At 33.2% G+C, this 22,524-nt stretch overlaps 1 protein-coding gene across 6 annotated transcripts in view; it reads right to left on the bottom strand.

Annotated features, from left to right (window-relative positions):
• Positions 1 to 19,096, bottom strand: part of NPFR (Neuropeptide F receptor) — a 62,323-nt gene extending 43,227 nt beyond the window's left edge. For 5 of the 6 annotated variants that reach the window (XR_011394786.1, XM_070105443.1, XM_070105444.1 and 2 more), the window contains exons 1-2: positions 18,622 to 19,095; positions 5,897 to 6,156 (exon numbers count right to left, since the gene is read on the bottom strand). Coding sequence is in view for 2 of the 6 variants with exons in the window: in XM_036378390.2 (XP_036234283.2) it covers positions 5,897 to 5,899 (3 nt within the window). In the remaining 4 variants the exon portion in view is untranslated. Of the gene's footprint in view, positions 1 to 5,896; positions 6,157 to 18,621 lie in introns of all 6 variants that reach the window. The other variant, XM_036378391.2, reaches the window with a different exon arrangement.
• Positions 19,097 to 22,524: the final 3,428 nt, after the last annotated feature.

Raw genomic sequence — 22,524 nt, 5'->3', positions numbered from 1 at the left:
AAATCACAGATTCTACCTCATTGCTCTACTGATAGCTGCTTGCCGTCTTGTTTACTTAGTAAATAAGATTTTGAGAACAATAGTTGAATTTGCCATTATAATACAGCTTCTTTAATATTTTAAGTATTTTTTGGAGAATTCAATACTGCCAAACGTCAATTTACTTAAAACGCCGTTAAGTTCGGCCATAATACCGTACATAGAGCTTTTCTTTGGCGTAAAAAGGTATAAAAAGTTATTTATCTTTACTTTGATCGGCTACAACTTAATATCTAAATTCCGCTGGCGCCATGACCTAATTAAGGATTCTAAATTAATCAAAAATAAGTTTATTTAAGCAGAAAGATTAAAAGTATTCTTCTAATATTCTAAAATGTACAAACACATTCTCGTATTTGTATATACGTGTGTCATTGAATTTCGTGATTAAATTTGTAACAATGTTCTTTCATAAATATTTATGTATGTACGTAGGTATATAATTACTTGCCTATAAATGATACACATGTCTACCAGCAAGCGGATTTATATAGTATGTATATACAGAGAAACCTGTTCTCACGGTCACCTAATTTTATGTAAAATTTTTAGAGCAAATGACCCTGCGAATGAATTATATTGAACAAAAAAACCTCTACTAAGCGGACGCGAACTTCTTCTCAACGGACGAAGAAATTATAACAAATGAAAAACGGGACTCCCCGAATAGAAACAACTCCAACGCATGACTAGCTCGATTTACTCAGTGAATAATGTTCAGTCCTTGTGTTAATCACCATCTAACCTAAGCTTAAAGGAAAAAATTAAAATTATCAACGCGAGTGAGGAAAACAATTTGTCTGCCCGCGCATTAACCGAAAGGTAAGTTTTATTAACGATTGTAAACATACATTTATTAAGTTATTTTTCGCCTGTCAAAACTTTTTTAATGCAAATCAGTATATACATACGAAATTTATTTATTTTTACATTTCTTATTCCATGTCGTATTAGTCCTTATATGCAGAATTTGATGTAAATAAGTCCGATTTTTGTTATCAGATTGAAAGTTGGAAAAACCATGCTGCGCTGATTATAAAGAAGGTATTCGGATGTTAGGGGATAATGTTGAAATAAAAATATCGTTCGTGAAACCAGATGGGAAAAAATTTGATTAAATTCATTTCGAGTGGTTTTATAGAGCGGAGAGCCAAAGTATTCTTATATCTGGGCCAATATTACAGGCGAAAGCAAAAGAGATCGCCCAAAAGCTCAGCATCAATGATTTCTGTCTTCTAACGGCTGGTTACAAAAAAGCCGGGCTTAACATAACATAAAATTTCGGTTCATTTGTGGTGAAATTGCTGCGGTTAATATGCAAGATGTACAGAAAAAATATTGGAGAAACTGCCGGCAATAGTGATCGGATATAGTCCTAGAGATATTTATAATGCTGACGAGACAGGTATTTTCTTCCGGGCTTTACCAAACAAAAAAAATCTAAAAAACGAGGTTTGTCATTGAGCTGACTGTCTTATTTTGTGCAAATATGGCAGGGGAAAACGAAAATCCCTTTGTTATTGAGAAAGCTACCCATCCGAGAGCTTAGACGCAAAAGCGATGTTGATGAAAAAAGATGTTAAAAAAGTTCTAGTAAATTGGCAGTCAAACAAGAGGGCATGGATGGCACGTGACGTAATCACACAACGACAGAAAAATTTTGACAAAAAAATTTAAAAGTTTTAATATTTTTAAACAACGTAGTATCTCGCCCTCGCGAAATAAGTTTTAAAAGTGTTAAAATAACTTTTCTGCCTAGGACCACGACTTCAGTTTGTCATCCTTTGGATCCGGGAATTATTCTACATTTTAAAATTCATTATCGAAACTTTCAAGTTAAAGATATCTTGGAAAGCACATAGACAGGCTCGCCTAAAAAAATATAAATGTTTTAGAGGCAATATATTATATTTTTTAAGGAGGCTGGATGAAGTTTCAATCGGAAACCATAAAAAATTGCCTTCAAAAAGCAAGGTTTGACAAAAATAGAAACCTAAAAACATTAGCAACGTTAGCTTAAATTTTCTCACTGTCAAAACCCCTCTGAGAAACTAGTCAGTATGACTTTATCACAAAAGAGTATTACCGAAAGAAGTAATAAAATAAGGTAATGAATGAAGTTGCTTTGATTGCTGCTTCAAATTTAAAGAAGTTTTCAGGGAAGGCCTTATTGCAAAAATTGGAAATTCATTTACAAAATACTTTCCTTTTAAAAGAGCAAAAAAGCTTGCGGTAATCGACAATTTCCTAGTAATAAATAATAAGTTCAATATTTTTGTTTTACGTTATTTATAGTTTAAGGTCGAATATTTGTTTTTGTATATGTATTTAAATGAACGCTTGAAAAAATACATAAAAATTATTGTTTGAGCAATATAATATGACTACCCACTGCCTTAAGCGGACATCTCTCTTGGGAGGACAAAAGTCGCCCGACGGTGAGTGTTCGCCAAGGGAGTTTTCACTTTATATGTAAATTTGTGTTTTTAATGATTATTTTCAATTATTTCCATGTGATCATCAATGAGCTCCTGCCAATATAAAGCTGATATTCGCATAAACGAAAATACATATCTAAACACCCATAAATGCATATACATACGTTGACATTCCAGCCTGCCACTATCATACAGAAATGTTAGGACGCATTAATATAGTTAAGCTGGTAAAAAAAAAATCTTAGTACTAATATCGCTTCTATCTAAAAATTATAGCTTCACGTGCTATATTCCGTATATTGTAGTAAAAAGAAATCCATTATTTATATAGTTGGCGTTATTTATCTGTAGCTCGCGTTGTATAAGTTCGAACGGGTTCCGCTAGATAGCGTTAGACAGATGACATTTTGTACTAAAGTGATCTTTCTGACAGTTTTGTGATTGGTTGATTCAATTTTGTTTGAGCACGCGTCAAAGATGGACACTAGTAAAGAGAAAATAGCTAAGTATATTTTACAATTTTTCTTCGTCGATTTGGTTTCGTCGATTCCGTTCCGGTAATTTCGATGTCAAAGCTGCACCATGCACTCGATAAAATCATAGACATTGTTGAGTCCGACCATGTAAGCACTGTTTCGATTGCCCAAGAGCTAAAGATTGCACAAAAAACCGTTAGGAACCATTTGAATAAGGCTGGATATGAAAAGAAGTTCGATCTATGCGTGCCAGACGAGTTAACGCAAAAAAACCTCATGGACCGAATTTCCATCTGCGAATCGCTGCTGAATCGCAACAAAATCTACCCATTTCTGAAGCGGTTGGTGACTGACGATGAAAAGTGGATCACTTCCGACAATGTGAAGCGAAAGCGGTCGTGGTTGAAACGCGGTGATCCGGCGGAAGTAGTGACCTAGCCAGGATTGGCGGCCAGGACTGTTTTGCTGTGTATTTGGTATGATTGGCAGGAAATTATCTACTATGAGCAGCTCCAATACAGCAAACTCTCAACTCGGAACTTTACTGTCAGCAATTCGACCGTCTGAAGGAAACAATCGCCCTGAAGCGGCCAGCTTTGGCCAATAGGAGAGGAATTGTGTTCACTTAGGACTCGCCAGAAGTTCCGGGTTCTTACGCATCCACCTTATTACCGGGACCTGGCACCAAGTGATTACCATCTGTTCCTGTCCATGGCGAATAATTTTGCTGGTAAAAAATTGGCTTCAAGAGGGGCCTGGGGAAATCGACTGTCTCAATATTTTGCCAATAGGAACGAAGACTTCTATGAATGAGGCATAATGAAATTACCCTCAAAATGGCAATAAGTTATCAAACAAAACTACGGTAATTAAAGCCTTCAATTTCATGCAAAAATAATGGATTTCTTATTACTACACCTAACATGTATATATGTATGTAAGCCTTTTAGTTCAAATAGTTTTCAGCAAAGAATAATTCAAAAAGCAAATGGAAAGAAAATTAAAAAATACTCCGCTGCTAGCTATAATCTATAAATGTTAAAGTACACTCGTAAAGGTTCGTAATTGTAATGGTTATTTGCAAACCGAGAAAGAAAACAGGAGTCTTGTCTGGAATACCTAGATGTTTATGTAGAGTAATTTAAAAAACTTCTTAACGGATTGAAAAAGGATCTCTCTACTATAAATCAGATAATAACCACTCCCACTCCCCATATAAGGGTTGTGTTGAAAACCATTAACAGTAGAATAATTCACTGAATAAATGCGCTGCAAGCATTTAGTTTCACAACCAAAATAGTAGGGAAGGACTTTATTGCAGCAGTTGTAAAATTTGGACTATGGGCAATACTTCCTATATAAAAATCTTTTAAATCAAAAATTGTCTAAATGGACTATAACTTTTCAAGGACCCAAACACCAAATATGTGGTCCTCAGTGTATAAGGCTAAATTTTGATCAAACATATCCGTCAATCTGTGAGGTTTATTATTGAAATTCGGGTAGAACATGTTTTTAATAACGGAAAGCCCTTGTGCCAAAAATGGTAAAATTGGATCAACTCATTTCCCTTAGCCCCATATACCTAATATAATCAATTTCGAACATCAATCTGACTTTATACCGCATCTATCGGTAAGAAATATTGTTGAAATTCAGAAAGAATCTGTTTCTAATAACAATGCATCCTCTTGCCTAAAATGGATAAAATCAGGAAACTTTGAATTGTAAACCAAATAAAAGCCTAAGAAGTTCAGCTGTGTTCATGAAATACTTTATATAAAAAATTAGATATATATATGTTATCGAAAATTATTTATAATTTACTATAAGTCACAATAGCAAGAACAATATGCATAAGCATAAATCATAAAATTATGGTTTACAAATGAATACATATAGGGAGCGTTCGAGTTACGTAATAATTGCAGCAGTGCAGCTACTGTGTTGCATATTTGCTGATACTCTGCTGATGTGCAGACAAAAATTTAGTGTTGCCGATTATTTGCATAAATTGCGTGCAAAAAGTGGCAGTAGAACATAATGCTCTTGCAAGTGTTGCCAAAAATTCACGCAGAACGTGATACTTTGACAATTTGGCAACACTGTCGTGATTGCCATCTCGAACTCACCCATATATACATACATATATATGAACTCATTTGGATTAAAGAAGAGCCTTACATCAATAAATAACCTTCTTTAAGTATAACTGTAATATATATTGTAGTATAATGTTTTGTTTGTGTTGCTTTAAATTACTTCATTCCGGCAATAATTCATTGGATGTTCATGCATAGGTAATATTCATATACACTCGCACTTATACTTACTTGTATATGTATAACTGTGTACTCGTATTTTTATTTCACACAAAAGCAAGAAAAAACGTTAACTTCGGTTTCACCAAAGCTATAATACCCTTCACAAATACAAAAGGTTCCTCAAAAGAACTTGTATTCCGAACATTCATTTTGTATAGCAGCTATACGTTGTAGTGATCCGATCTGAACAATTTCTTTGGAGATTCCATTATTGATTTAGATAATGTTTCGTTCCAAATTTCATGAAGATATCTCGTCAAATGAAAAAGTTTTCAATGCAAGAACATGATTCCGATTGTTGCTATATGCTATAGTGGTCCGATATCGGACATTCCGACAAATGAGCAGATTCTTGGGGAGAAACGGTCATATGCTTAATTTAAAATCGATATCTCCAAAACTGAGAGACTAGTTTGCATATATACAGACGGACGGACGGACAAACGGACAGACAGACAGGCATGACCAAATCAACTCAACTCATCGTGCTGATCTTTTATGTATATAGTTTATAGGGTCTCCGAAGTTTCCTTCTTGGTGTTACAAACTTCGTGGCAAACTTAATATACGCTGTTCAGGGTATAAAAATATTATTATTTTTTATTTCGCATGTACTCACCATGATTGACTTTGTCCCCTGCTTATCTATTTTGGTCCCAAAAAATTCCTTTGGCTGAATAATTTCCAAAAACACGCTCCAACGCAAATTTACATCGGTCCACACTTCCACGTTTGTAAAAACTAACTCTCACTTTTTTCCACTCAAATTGGTTGCATTTCTTCGCTTCACTGTTATTTAAAACTTTTGAACTCTTTAGTTATAGCTCTCCCATTCACAGCTGCCTCCAACTTTCGTTATTTTACCTCAATGTAAAATTCCTGAAAAGAAAGCAAAATAAAATGTACCGTATATTATATGCATACATAAATAAAGTGCAGTGAATTAATGTAATTTTTTTGCGTTTTTGTTCAGCATTTGATATCACCGAATAGTTTTTATACTCGTGCAACATTTTGCTGCAGAGTATAACAGTTTTGTTCACCAAACGGTTGTTTGTAGCACCTAAAGCTAATCTAGATAGATATAGGATTATATAAATTAAAATGATCAGGATGACGAGGCGAGTTGAAATCCGGATGTATGTCTGTCCGTCCGTCTGTCTGTGCAAGCGATAATTGGAGTTAAACTTAAGATATCTTGATGAATATTGGTACGCGTGTCCCTTGGTAAAAGAGTAAGAACAAGTTTGTAGATGGGCGTAATCGGACAACTGCCCCGCCCATAAAACGCCATTAATCGAAAACGTATAAAGTGATATAACCAAAAAACTTTGCACGAATACAGATAAATTGGGCCAGCTTAAGACCAAAACTTATCCAAATCGAACCAAAACTGTTCAAACCCCCAGGTACCGAGTATATGGACGCCACTTTCTATTGGAAACTTTTTATCGAAAATATCGGTCAATCTATTGGGTTTATTATAGAAACTCAGAGATAATTTTTATCTGAAATTAATATCACCGTGCGCAAAAGATGTTAAATCGGATCAATAGTTCCCTTAGTCCCCATAAACCTAAAAGAAAATAGTATATTTTTCTGTTAATAATATGTAGTAATACCAAAAATAGATAACACTACCTAATATACGATTTTCAAACTTCTGATTGCCTTTATGCCGTATATATCGGTCAATATGTAAGATACCTTAACAAAATAACTAACCGAATAATATTGGTCATACTATAGTTTAATGCCGAAAATATGTGATATTGGTCTTCGAATTACCCGAACCCTTATATACCACATACTCGTATAATGTTCAATTATATTAAATCGAGCACCTATATAGAGATATGACAATATAACTTTGCACAAATAGTGCTTTTTAGGTTTGACATAGCATTATCATAGGTTAGTATATACCCGAGATAGAGATTTCCGAGTTCCAACCTCACTTTAAACTCGTTGTACTAATTTTGATTTTCTACCAGACGGTAAGTTGTTTACGTTGGTCAATATGCGTAATATTTAAAAATTTGAAGTGAGTGTCTTAGATTAGATCTTGGTCTAAGCACCATATTTCTAATTTTCTCTTTTTCCGATTATCTGGTTTACTTTTTTCTCAGATACTTAAATATTACATTTAGCCCTTTTGGTTGAGTTTGTATCTCTTATATCTCAATAGAAGATATCTCAATTAAATTAAGGGGAATATTTTAATTAGTATTAGTTATTAGTCATTCGGTAATACAAATTATGGATATCGGTATGTAGTCTCCCACAGCACTTATATCATTAATATCGAGATTTGTGTTAATTAGATTGATTTTAATATAAATATTTATTATATGATCTATAGTAGATATCTAAAAGTGAGGACAAAACCATTGTTCTACTTTTTGAGAAGAAACCACTTCTCAGTAAAATTTCTAAATACCATACGGGACAGACTTCAGAAATGTGGCATCAAACGCAGCAGCACTGTAATCAAACATCTAATTTCAAAACACACATACATTGGAAAAAAGATGCATTGGGTGCTGGAAAACATCAACCGTTATTGGAGCAATGTAATATTTAGAGATAGTAAACTTTTTTATTATTCAACCCTTTGCGGTGTGTTTGGGTAAGAAAAACAAACATTTATTCAAAGGAGTCTTAAGCATCAAAAGGTGTATGTTTATGGATGTTTCTCCGCTCGTTAATTTGGGTTTTGAGTTGCTTGAGTTGAGAGAGATAACCTGAACGCAGTTAGAATTCTAAAATTGTATCAAAATGGTTTACTGAAGTCAGCTGAAATGTTTTACGACAAAAATAACCATGATTAGAGAATGCAAGCAATGGAAACAAGAAAACCAACTTGCAAATTTAGTTGCAAGTTGTCATCAAAGATGCCAGGCCATAATTGACAATGCGGGAGGATGGAGCAAGTATTGAATAAACCGCAGCTATAACAAAACAATGTATTTTCTGTAATAAGAACATTTTTCCCAATAAACGCTACTTACACTTTGGAAACGGAAACGATATTTTTTGAACGCACTGTATGCTCATTCATACTGTATACAATCCTGTACCTATATTTTATTTTGTGTTGTTGAAAATTTAATATTAGACAGTAGTTAAGTATACTGGTCAACTCAAGCGTCCAAATTATATAACTTTTTCCTACAACTCTAATCGTATGTATTTCGTAATACGGATGATCTTATTATTGTTGGAATTATTTAACGGATTTGGAATTTTAATTAAATTGTGCTTGCGTATATACCTATATACATATTGACATATCCAGGGCCTTTAGAGTTAATACATTCAATATTCTCGTATAACTACAAATAATAATGTCTTTCATGAAAATGTTCCGTTATTAAAATTTAGAATTTATGGAAGTTCATAAACCACACACTTAAATATTTAGGCAATGTGTATGTAGAATGCCTCAAAACAAATTAAATCCTAAAACTGGAGCTAAATGAGCAAACAATAAATATTTGAAAACGTCAGAGCAGAAAAGAAATAAGGTATTTTTGTCGCACAAAATTCAGAAAAGTCAATAAGCAAAGTTAATTTTCATAACACTGCTTCCCTATTGTTTTGATGGTTGCAAGATTTTATCACCATTATATTATTGTGGTGTTGCTTTTAGTCTCACATGTTTGCTATCGACTTAATTGCATTAAATGTTATTAATTTATATTGAGGAAATATACCTACCTGCCCCTTAGTACACATGTATGTACAAAAGTATGTTCGTATATACCGAATATATTGTAAAATATCGAGGAAACATGCTATCTGATAACAGATAAAGCTATTACTACGGTTCAGCCAAGGGCACTCGGCGAACTGGCGTGATAAGTTGATGTGATGGGTACTGTTGCGTTTCCTAATGCAACAAATATTAAAAATTGTATATACAAGTTGTACAACTTGTAGCGTCAGTTTGACTGTTCCGTCGTCGAGTTGCGAAAAGAATAGCAAAGGCAACGACCCGAAAAAGTGCCCTAAGCGAAATGTATCAAGACAAAGTCAGCAATCCCCCGTCAAGACACGCCCAACTTGGCAGCAAGATAAAAATACGATAACATGCATTCTTAATTCGAACTCTACTCATGTTGGTTTCAAATTGATCTCTGATTTCTATAGGCCAGTGAATAGCCTTTAAAAATGATAAAAGTAAAAAGAATCATAGCAGAGGGAAACCTATTGGAAAAGAAAGATAAAACCTCATAAATTCTTCTGAAATTAGAAAGAGGAAGAGAAAACTTATCTTTTCCTTACCACACACTATACTTCTAGTAATTAGAATATTTATATTTTCTCTTAATTTTGACTAGAATAAAAAAAGAAAAAAATTATTTGAAATAGAACAGCATTCACTTGAAAATAAAAGTTTTTTTAATATCATGGGATTTATTTTTTCTGAAATTTCTATTTCCTAATGGTTATCAGAAAATGCAAAAAAAAGACATCAACAAACGATTCAAACCTGCTTTTTTCTTACATTTTCTATTACGAAACAACAGGTAGAGAAAATAAAATATCCAGCTCAAATAGTTTAGTAGGGTCGCTTTTACATTTTCTGATAAAACTTAGAATAGTAATGTGTATATTTTTTACTCCATCAGAAAGTACAGATTTAACCAATCAAAAATACTACCGAGTTTTTAAAAAAGGCAGGTGTTTTGACGAGAGAGTTTTCGATTGAAAATTAGGATTTTCCCCGTTATTAAGTCAAAATAAGGTGGAAAAACTAATATTTTAAATCAAACAAAATTAAAGGATGTGGGCATATAAGCGTTAGTTTACCCCAAATTTCGTGGAAATAAATATTGTTGAAAAGATAAAAATAACCAGTAAGGAAGAGCTAAGTTCGGGTGTCACCGAACGGCTTACACTCTTGCAACTTTCAAGGATCAAAGAAGGGAAAATACCTTCAGGTGTTTGGAAAACTTTAAATTAAAAAATGTTGGGAAACAATTCAACATTTATTATTCGATTAAATTTTAAATGGATTACAATCAGAATTATTAAGTTGTATTATAGGTTATAGAAACACTTAGGTTCATTACAATATTTTACTTCCCGTCAGCTAAAATTGTATTAATAATTATCTTCAAATAAGATATATGGCAAATAAATTCTACTGAAGAAGCTAAATGAGTTGATGTGATAACGTCAACCAGAGGATCGCAATTCATTATTTTAGGAATATAAGTCTAGACCACTTTCATTCCTATTCCCACACAATTTTAAAAAAAACTTTTTCATTTAATTTAATTAAAGTATCACATATATTGTCAGGTGGAAAGTCGGAAATTATTATACAGGCTATATTGTGAATGGGCAAATTGGTTTAATTTTGACGTTGCAGAGGTATACTTGAGATCATATTTTCAAGCAATTTCATAAATATATAACTCACACATTGAACAACACTCACACATAGAACGAAGCAAGTTGAACGATCGCAAGCAAGGAGTGGTCAGGACAGAGAATATTAATGTCATTAACATTTTCTGGTGTGACCTACATAACGGCACACACACAAGAGAAAACACCAATAATAATTATAATTTGAAAACTGATTAAACAATTTGCTTGATAGTTGATATCTTTACAATGATCGAAGACGTGTGACTCTTATAAGGTTAGCCCAATCTGGGATATTTAAAAATATTAATTATTTCTATAAAAAATACTCAATTTTCAGACTAGATAGAAACATATTCTAACCATTACTAACCAAATCGCTGTAATGTCAAGTCAGTCAACTACAAGACTAAAACTCATCTTTCTCGAAACTACGTTTATCACAATGGGCTGCGATGACTATCGGTGACTATAACATTTTTATACTCTTGCAACAGGTTGCTACAGATCATAATAGTTTTGTTCAGCTAACGGTTTTTGTATAACCTAAAACTAATCGAGATATATATAAGTTTATATAGTGTGATTCATTTCGATCCTTTTTTAAAGATAAAAACACAGAAAATTCAAATGCAAGGGGGAATGTTTATTATCATTCAAAAGAACATTATTTGGCATTTGCTCTTTTAAATGTTGCCCGCGGCTACGTCTCAAATGGTCCATCCATTGAGTCCAATTTTCGATGACCCGTTCGAGCATTTCGACTGGTAACTGGGGAATGACATGCGTGAGGTTTTGCTCCAAAACCTGAATCGAAGCGGGATTATCCGGATATACTTTAGACTTCACATATCCTCACAGGAAAAAGTCTGACGGTGTGATAACACATGATCATGGTGGCCAATCGAACGACCCAAAACGTGAAATTATCTGCTCACCGAAGTGTTCTCTCAATTTATTGATGCGTGTTAAAACTAAATAATTGTTAAAACCAAATGTCTCCAATATCACAGGCTTCAATTTCAGGCATGAAATAGTTGGTTATTGCGATAACGGTCACCATTGGTTACGTTCTCACCGGCATCATTTTTGACCAAATATGGACCGATGATTCCGTCCCACAAACCACACCAAACCGTTGTTTTTTCTAGATTATACGGCAGCTCTTGAATCTCTTCAGATTGGTCTGCGTAGAAATGGGTAGAAAGCCCCTCAATTTATTTCTGCATAGATTACTTTGAACAAAAAGCTCAACATTTAGTTAACCTAAAATTTATGACTTCGTTAATTTAAATATACATACTATATCTTGCTCTAAGAAAAAATAACTCTCTTTAGAGTTTTCTTTGCATTTATTAAATTTATTTATTTATTATTGTACAAAATCATACAAAGCGAGACAACAACATCTGCTTTCTAGTACTTTAATCTCACTTACCCTGAAATAAATTGCTTCCTTAACCTACACAACACGATTGTGTTTAAGGCACACGTTTTAAAAACACCGCTTGCCTCAAAGGCGTATCGAGATAAGCAATAATGGTCCGCGCAAGCCCATATGAGTAATTTTTTTAGAACATGCAAGCAATTTCTCTCAGTATGTTATGTACCTCTAAGTACTTCTGTACATATTTATGCTTCTGAATATTCTGAATAAAATATGAGAAATATTTAGCTGAGATATATGCGGTTAAAAGTCAACCTGAAGTTCGAAAATATTTAAAGGAGGTATACGAGGACTTTAAAGAGTTCTGACCCGATGTTACCCCTTTTTGACACAAAAACACTATTATCAGGAAAATATTTTCTCTGAATATCAATCATATCTCTCAGAGATTTACCTATATTTTCAGTAAAAAATTAATTATACGCACTTCGGTATTCGGTATTTGGAGGCTTTAAAAATTGCTGTCTGATTTTATGAAAGATGTTAGCCCTCAGAAAACTCTTTGTACAAATTTTAATTTCGATACCATTATTGATACTTCATTTATGTCCTGTCAAATAAACGAATCACTTAGAGTTGTGATATATGGGAAGTAGGCACGTCCGATCCGACCCAGAATGTATAAATTGAGATATCGCCATGAAAGATGGTACACATGGTGCTTGGTGACCAAGTATTGGTATTGCAGATGGCCTTAATATAACAATTATTACAAAATATTTTTTGTCGACAACTTATAAAGGGCTATAACTAAGCTTCAAATTATGATACAAAGCTGTAATTTGGTAAAGAGGGAGTAGAGAGGGTCATTTTTGGGAGGGAAGGAATTTTCAAAAGGTAGGCAAGGCCCCGCCCTTTGATAGCTTTAATCTACAATACATATCACACAAACGACCAAAGCCATATCGACCCCGCTTACTGAGGTGAATTCCTTTTGACACCTCCTCATTCTGTGTGAAAATAATTGTAATTTATCACTGTAAAACTAAGACTGTAATGTTTTTTCACCTTTTTATAATTTTTGTTATCTTAGAAGTATGGATTTCTGATTAAATTGACTTTAAATTAAAATTTTATGTGCTTTACTAAGTTCATTAATCAAACCAAACACAGCCTTTTGCAAACATTGCGGTAGCCGCAATTTTCATCTGAAATCAAATGAATTTTCTTTTCTTATATGTCTCTTTTCTATATAAACCTAAATAATACCAAAAATTATAGAATTTATCGTTTTTTTTTTGTGTTTTGAAATATGCACTATAAAGTCAAATAGACAGAAAAGTAATAGTATAAAAACACCTTTATCTTGATTTTAATCGGTCAGTTTGAATAGCAGCTATATGCTATAGTGGTCCGATCTGAGCGATTTGCTCGGAGATTTTAGCGTTGCCTTGAACAATAATCTAATAATTTAGAGAGCAAAACTCACACATAGCGAGCATAGAGGTTGTGAATCGAAAAAAGCCAATAAAATTAACAGCAAAAGCATTAATCGTGGACGCAGAAGCTTAATACTACCCAAAACCACGAATACTTCGACTATGCATGAAAATAATGAAATATGTACTTATACACTCGTTTAGAAAATATGCGCATTGCTTGTTTAATTAAGAAATTAATTTATAAATTTATTGAGCCTTGTCTGGACGCATCGATCAACCGCAAAATGATAGCACGCAACGAGTAAAAGGACCACCCATGGTTTTCATTCGCATATTTCGCAGCCGTACAACCAGTAGCTGCGAGAACAACGAGACTGTATCGCAACTTTAACAACAAATACTCACACAAGTATTCAAGCAAAGGTAGAGGCAGCAGCTGCACCAACCTGTCAGTCATTTCAATACCGCAACGATCAAAATCGCTATCATTTTATCGCTGAATGCCTAGAAATCTTTAACACATGTTATGTGTTTGAAAATTAGAAATATTTAACCACAGCAGGAATTCAGAAAGAACAAAACTACTTGTTCAATTGCTTTGCGGCATATGCAAAATTATTTATGGATATTTCACTGGTCAAAAAACTTACACTAACCCAATATGAATTCTACGACAGTAGCAAGAACTGGATATATGCATTTAAAAGTACTTAAAACTGCACAATGTGGCCTTCTTTAGTTGAAACGAAGTAGCCAAATTAAGTTAAAAGTTAAAAAAATTGTGTTTACAATAGCTCGAAAAAATCCGACATTCTTGCAAAAATTAAAGCGGCGTGGAATATGTTGACCTATTTCATCCTCAAATAAACTCAGTCGATATCAAGTTAACTAGAACGACGACGATCCTCATATTCGGAATTGGGGACTAAAAGCAGTATTAATTAATTTCGCCCTTTTTTAGAAGATAATTACCAAATTCCGGAGCTTAAGTCTGGGATAAGTTTTATTATATCTATATAACTTTCTTAATGATTGAGTCTGAATGGTTGATTGATCTTTAAACTAAAAGCTAATCATATGAATAAAATAAGATCTTTGACTTAGCAGTTGTTGTGGTTCAATTTTGCCAAATTCCCATTTTCTAACCATTTTGATGGAACGTCGTTTTATTCAAACTAGTGGAATTGTTTGCAGTATATGAATTTTTACCTAAAATTTATGAAAATTAATTGTATATATGTATGTACATCTACTAAAAATCTGTACCATTTTAATACAAATTTTTTTTTTCGAAATCGTGGTCAAAAAATATTATTTATATAGCAAAAAGAAAACTATTTAAGCGATTTGATTTCAACTTATAGAATTACTAAGTACAAGAATCAGTAAAAAGCCCTTAACTAGCCTTGTAGACCTTAAAGAAGAAGAGCGTACTAAAGCTTCACAAAACAGTAGTAGGTGAGAAGCGCCCATCAACTTTCAATCAATCTTGTAATTAATTTTGAAGTATGTACTCCAAAGTAGTACCATAAATATTTTAGCTAGAGACTTAATATAAATTCTTGGAATGTCCTCATCATTCCTCAAGCGTTATGGTTTTTGCAACAAAATATTCAGCAGAGACCAAAAGCGAATGGTTGGAATCAAAAACGTAAGCTACAACAAACAATAATTCATAAATTGTATTCATACTGGCGTGCAAACCATGAAGAGTAATACATATGTACATATGTATATGTGATTGATCTATCATGTCGAAGTATGTGTTTTTTGTGTCAGCTCACACCATTAATCAATAAAAAATGGCAGAACCAATTTTATTTTGTCATCGAAAATTAATCCAAGTAATAAAAACTTAAATTTACGAGCTTTAAGAGATGTGCGCGTCCTTTATATTTATATTTATATATAAAAATATGAGCTGTTGTGTCCAGTTAACATTGTTTATATCTCAGTTTTCTATACATACTTCGACACATTTGTGTTAATATTTTTCCTTTAGTAACTACATATACGTATAATTTCATCAAATATACTCAATCCCATGAAGATTTGAATTAACGACTTCGCGAAGATGTGTGTGCGCATTCATTTTATATTTACGTTCTTTGCAAAATAGAGCTTTGAGCGCTGTGAACACTTCCAGGAAATTTTGCAAAGTATTAGTCAAATTTACACACGTTTAACAGCGAAATTTTGTTATTATGTTTCACCGATCTTTCCTTCCTAAATGTCTTGTTATACATGGAAAATCCTAACAGTTAATGGATTGCAGTACAAAGCCTTACAAAAAATTAATTGCAGTCTTGATATTTCACTCGAAAAACTTGGATCTCCGGGGCATAATGGATCTCTTGCATTATAGATATAGTAAAATTTTGAACTTAAAATTTAATTCCTGCATGCGCCTTTAGGGTTCCCTATGATTTTGAATGAATTTTCACACTTTGGCGACCGAAATGCGTTCCCATGTGGCTCAAACGCTTTAGATCACCTAGTAGAACCTATTTGATTGGTATAGACGGACAGGTACAATTTAATTAGAATAATTTATTTTTCATTGCCTGAGGAAACCAGTAACCAAAACAAGTAAATAACTTTTAAATAATTATGATAATAATAAAAATTTGCTTTCAAAATATAAGAAGCCTTCAACTTAAATTATCACTAAAATATTTTAATTAATGGTAAATGGCTTTTTGCTTCGAAACTTGAGACCTTACAAATATTCCAAGTGAGGAAGAAATACCTTCAAATTCTTAATAATGTAGTTAGGATACTGACATCCATATCGACAAAATGCCATCATCAAAACAATGAGGAATTTATACTTGGATTTGACGATGTACTATAAGTTACTTTCTAAGGTTTTGTTCTTAAAAAGAACTCCGGAAAGTATACTAAATGCATATGAAAACTATAACCGCCTAAAATAGGTATGTACTGGTACGATCCAGAGCTGAAAAGATCCTGTCATGGAAAACTTTTTCTTTCACGAGATATCTTCATAAAATTTGGAAACAATTATTATCTAAAGCAATAATGGAATCTCCGAAGAAATTGTTCGGATCGGATTACTATATCTAAGAGCTGCCATACAAAAGAACAATTGGGATCAAGGGCTTGCATGGAACTGATCGTTATCTAAGGCGAGTTACTATAGCTTATTGCTGTCATACATGCTAAACGATCGGAATCAAGTTCTTCTAAGAAACCTTTAGTATTTGTAAAGTATATTATAGCTTCGGTGCAACCGAAGTTAACGTTTTTTCTTGTTATTAAATATTTTGTCTGATTCAAATATAGCGTTTAATTTTTCAATGAGCAACAAAATTTACTTTGCCAAAAAAAAATATATATATGTGTATATGTATATATATTAATTCAAATCGTACTTTCACCATCGGTTATAGTCCCGTTTGTCCAGGAAGATACAAAAATATTGACAATATTTAAATTGATTACAAATTTTATCATATACATTTACTATGTACATATAATCTAAATATTTTCCGACACTTTAATAGCCCATAAAAATATTATATAATTTTAAAGTGAACGGCAGTTTTTTCAGAAACATAGACAAACAGAGCACACCTTATATACTTGTAGTTATAAAACAATAATATGTACACAATTCATTAAATCTTATGGAAACCCGGAAGTTTCAAAGAAGAGCTGAGATAAGATCAAAAATTTGAAATTCTCGATAAAATAATTGATTAAGAGTAACGTACGAAGATTTAGTTTGGTTTTAAGACTCAGTATTTTGGCGCTTCTTCAATTTGCAGCCTTTCCATTTTAACACTACTTTTTATTGAAGAATTAAGTATAATATTGATTAGCTACAAAATCACTTAAACTATTCATTTAGTCGTATAATATCTATAAACCCCTTTAAAGTATAGATTTCATGAAATTTATCAGATATTACCAGCGCAATGGCACATTTGAAACAGGGAAGATATCAGCCAGATTTCTAAAATTCTGAAAAGGAGACCTGCAGTGTTCTGAGGTTTTGAAACTTTGTTTATATGTTTTATTATAATAAATAACGGGGATGGCTTGAATCCATCAATTTAAATGTTTTTTCTTCTCTTTTAAAATACAATGTTGTCTTAAAATAAATCCCAAATTTGTTTTTATTATTATTTGGCTTTTTATTCCTTCAGTTCTTTAAACTTTTTTTTGATCACAATGATTTGAAATATATTTAGTTCCCACATCACGTCAATAAAATGTCAGAACAATTAAATTTTAAGGCTTTGAAGAATTGTACATGATTCACGAGAGCTTGAGTGAAAATAATAGAAGTGGAAAGAACACAAAATCACAGTCAAAGAGCTTCTTACACATTCTCACAAAATTTTGTCTTTTCTCCAGATTTTCCTACAGAAAAGATTATCCGCAGAATTTTAGATAAGTATCCAAAACTAAATTGAGTGAGAAGAAATTGGATAGCAAACACTTCAATAATCAACCACTCTGTATATTTATTCTTGTTACTACCTAAATTATACGATTTTTGGAATTGCGGTTTGCTACGCTTCCTTCGATTCATATTTTTTTCCACCTTTCAGTAAATATTTTTTGTTGATGTTAAGAGCGAATATTCTCATACCAATAAAGTTTGAAATTTATGACTTATAGAAGGGGGGCGAGTGTGTTTATTCATCGCTACATATTCGGAGAATATATACAAATACGGTCAGGAGCTATTTTTCTCTATTTCCGAAAATAAACACTTTGCAGAAAGATAGTATCACTTCAGGCGCTTTAAAATTGTGTCGGCCTAGTACTTGTAATAATGCAACTTATTCACAAGCACTTAATAGCTGAGAGATGTTTCAAAGATTTTTCTTCACATTTCTGCGCATAAAATAAACTGCGTTATGAAATCGCGCAAACAATCAGTTACACAAAAAAAATCTTTACGTTATAAGTGTCACTGTTATTTTTAAATCACTCAACCATAGCTCGTTATCAATAATATTAGTGCCTGACGCACTTTTCACTCGGTCGGTTAATTATGCCGAAATTCTCCATTCATATTTATTTTATTTGTATTGCGTTTTTAAATACAAAGTTTTGTAATTTCTATTATTTCTTTACTTAATTAATTTATTGCTCTCTCACCTTAAAAAAGTATTAATCACATCACAACAATATTGGTGCGGCTTGAAATTATTTTTTGTCACCACTCATTTTAAGGCGATGTTTATATTCACTTATTATTGTACGCCAATAAATATAATAAATATAACATATGTCAAAATTAGTTCACCAAAGCATTGGAACACCAATATACCGATAAATAATTTGTTATCAAACAAATATGTGTTAAACGTATGCTTCAGAACTGTGGTATCTTCACAGTGTCCGCACAGTTAATTCTTATAACCCAAATATATATATATATATATTATTTTTTCTAAACATTTGTTAACACCCACACATTCGCTTTTTGTGCTTCCGCCAGTGGGTAGTCACTACCGGCCACTAACTATACTCCTTCACATTTATCACTGCCATGTATACACTTCCGCTGTGGCACTCAATTTTGACTCGGTTGTGCTCCTTTCGGCGTCGTCGTCAATACTGAACGCGTGCGGTGCGTGTTTCGCATTTTATGTGGCGCTAGGTTGTAAACGCGAATTGTATTCGTGCAACTTCCTTTGGTTCATCTTTACATTTTTTCTGACAAAGCAGCTGTTTTGCGATTCGGGGAAGCTTTCTTATCAGTTAAGCTTTTGTGAAAGCTTTTTCTTCCCAATTTTCGCGACACAGTGTAGCATTTTGAACAGTTTTGTTGACGTAAATTCAACATGTTTACAATTTTTTTTCATGACCCCAAATGATTAAAAAGGTGATTCAAAAAAATCGTTCAGCTGTGGGGTTCGGGGGCTTAGAGATACCTTAACCTCTCTGATATAACATCTAGTACTTTTATATATTCCCAAAATAACGAGAAAATTCTTAAACGTACCATTAGATTTCTTTAGATTCTGATTCTTTATTATTAAGTGGAAGAATACAAAACCCAAAGTTATACTGGATTATCAGTGAAAGTAAACTTTTGTATTGACATATTTTTGTATGCTTTCAAGTGAAATATGATTGTCGGAATAATAAAAACAACTTAGTCTTTCTCCAATAGAGAAGAATGGACCAAAAGCAGAGTACCGACAGAGAAAGTCATCTATTCATTGATTGGTCAGAATACGAAGTAGGCATAGAGCAGAATTTTTCATTTTACAACATAGAAGATAGCTTCATACCAAAAGACTACAACTCTGTCTTTTATCCCGAGATAACCGGAAACGTAGGCGTTACTCTGCGCCAACACGAAGTTTTCCTACATTAGGTTAAATAAAAGTAAAATCAACAAACTTTTCGTGACAAGCTCAGGGTACCCAAATACATAGTAGGAAGCAAAAAAGCTGAAGCGATGTCAGTTCCCTTACATTGCTCCTTCACAGTTGCTTGAAGCAGAGAAAAAGTCAGGTCTTTGAAAACAGCCAATAGGGTGTACCATAAAATTACTTTGAGGTAATTTGGGCAGTAGACAGATCAAAAGGAGTCGATTTTGAGGACTTAACTTTCACTGTCACGGAGACTGATGAAATTTTAGCTCTATTCACATGTCCTGCCTTCAAATAGTCGAGACGGGATATCTTCTACGGTTTCCATCATTTCAATGTGAGGTAATTGGATGACGATGGAAAAACTTGAAATCACTTGCTGAAAACAGTCAGTCCGGTTCTTCCAACCTGCCTTTAAATCAACCAATTACAGTATACTCAACAGAGTAGTATCGACTATATGTATATTTTGTTTGAATTGTTTTTTTAAAGTATCGCAACATTCGATATAGATATAGAGTTATGTACATATATATAAATGATCATGAACTTGCGTAAAAATTAAGATATCTTGATGGTGTTCCTTGGCATGCAAAGGTGGAATCGGTCCATTTCCACGCCCACAAAATTCCGTTAAGCGAAAACATGTGAATGCCAAAATGCACTCAGCACTAAATTCAGATACAAAACGGTAATGTGGTACAGGTGATCACAGTAGCTAGGGACACCTGTACATATCTTCCAAGCCGCTAATTTCGCACTACCGGGTGACTTTATATCGCATCTATCGGTAAATATGTAAGAAATCTTAATGAAATTCAGAAATAATCTCTTTCTCATAACAGTGTATCCTCTTCCCAAAAATAGCTGAATTCAGGGTAATACTTTCCCATTTCCCGATGTACATACATACTTAATAGTATGTTCTTCAAACAACTTCTTGATTTTATACGTTATAACTTGATAAATATGTGAGGCTTTTTAATATTGTAAAATTCAAAGGTCAGTTTATTCTGGTAACGATATGTTGTAATACCAAACCTGGATAAAGTCGGGTCAAAATATCTAGCCCCATATACCTTATATAAGAAAATTTATAAGAATTATATAAGAATTTCAAACTTCTTATTTTTTTGCACTTTTACAACCAGGTTCCTTGTCATGCTCTTATCTAGATCGTCGTTTAGACAACTCATGCTACTTAACTCTGAACTTGTTTGCTGATGTATTTGAGACTACCTCTGCGGCTTTCCCAATAACAAGGACTTCTGCTTAAAATATACTGCAGTGGTGCGGCAGTTTAAAAGGCTGTCATATGCCTAACTCTGGACAGTATATCCCTGCACCAACTCGGTTTTCCACTTTCCAGCCGCTCATATAAATGGTTAATGTGTTGCGCGCAGCTAACATGCCTTAATGCCAATCATCTTTTTTATGTTCACTCTAAACTTTCTTTCCCAATTGAAAAGTGGGATAACATAGTCGATACTTGCCAAACCGTAACATAAGGTATTCTTGAAGGTTCTACATTTTAATTCTCCTACAGCCAGTAGCCGCCCCGCCGAAGGGGAGATTTGAATGGGTCGAATGAACGGATTTCCCTTTCTATCTTATTCTACAAAATGATATATTATATTATTTACAGCGCTATTCCCTCATAGCTCGGACTATTCGCGTTCTTACATCAGAAAAATGTACTAGGTCTTCTAATGAATACTCACAGCTTTTCGTCCATTCCTCACAACTTGTGCGAATTAGACCGGGTGGGGCGGGGCTTTTGGATAATAATTTGCTGAGCCCCACCACCTTGTTGATGTTTTCAAAGCTGGTCCAAAAGTTCGTCCAGGATTGTCGTTTTGTCTAGGCCATCAGCTTTTTGTATTCCCTTAAGAAATCTTTATACTCTTAATTATTTATTAATTTTCTTTTTCAAACTGCAAGAATATAAAATGTTCGGTGACACCCGAACTTAGACCTTCCTGAATTGGCAATCAGTTATTTTATACAATTAAGTAGTAAAACAAGGTTACAATTGAAAATCTTGTTGAGCTCACTGAAAAAAATTTCGAAACTCCTAGATGGAAGCCTGAATTTGGAAGCAATACAATATACATGTATAATCTACGAGTACTATCCCTAGGAATAACCTTTTGGCGTAACATTTAAATTTTTAATCGTTCTTCAGTCATTTGACTTTAAATTTACTGCGCACAAATATGGTCTTCCTTAATAATTAAAACCTCCTTAATAACAATATATATCGTAGGTTGCCCATTAAATTCAAATCCACTATCGTCGGCAAGGAAATGATTTTAATATAGGAGAATTTCTCGCACACTTTTATGGAAATATTATTTCATCTCATTTAGCAGCAAAAACAATGCACTCTTCAAGCTGGCAACACCAATGAAACGTCGAGACAAAATAGTTTAGGTCTAGGTCAAAAACTTGCTTCAACTTCAATGAAACCAAGTGGAGTTGAAAACCATAATAGGGGTAAGTAAAAACTTAAGTGGTTTATTCTTCAAAATTCAAGTTGTTGATCCCAGTTGGATACTGTTTGATCTGAATTCTTATGTTTAATATTAAATTAATTTCAAAGAATATTCAAAAAAATATACGACTATGCAGGAAAAACTCAAATATTTAACCAAAACTTTTCAATGTTGCGGAAACT

The sequence above is a fragment of the Bactrocera oleae genome, chromosome 2 (genome assembly GCF_042242935.1).
Source record: "Bactrocera oleae isolate idBacOlea1 chromosome 2, idBacOlea1, whole genome shotgun sequence".
NCBI lineage: Eukaryota > Metazoa > Arthropoda > Insecta > Diptera > Tephritidae > Bactrocera > Bactrocera oleae.
Note: the sequence above shows the minus strand (reverse complement) of the source record. Positions and strands in the feature narration are given on the sequence as shown.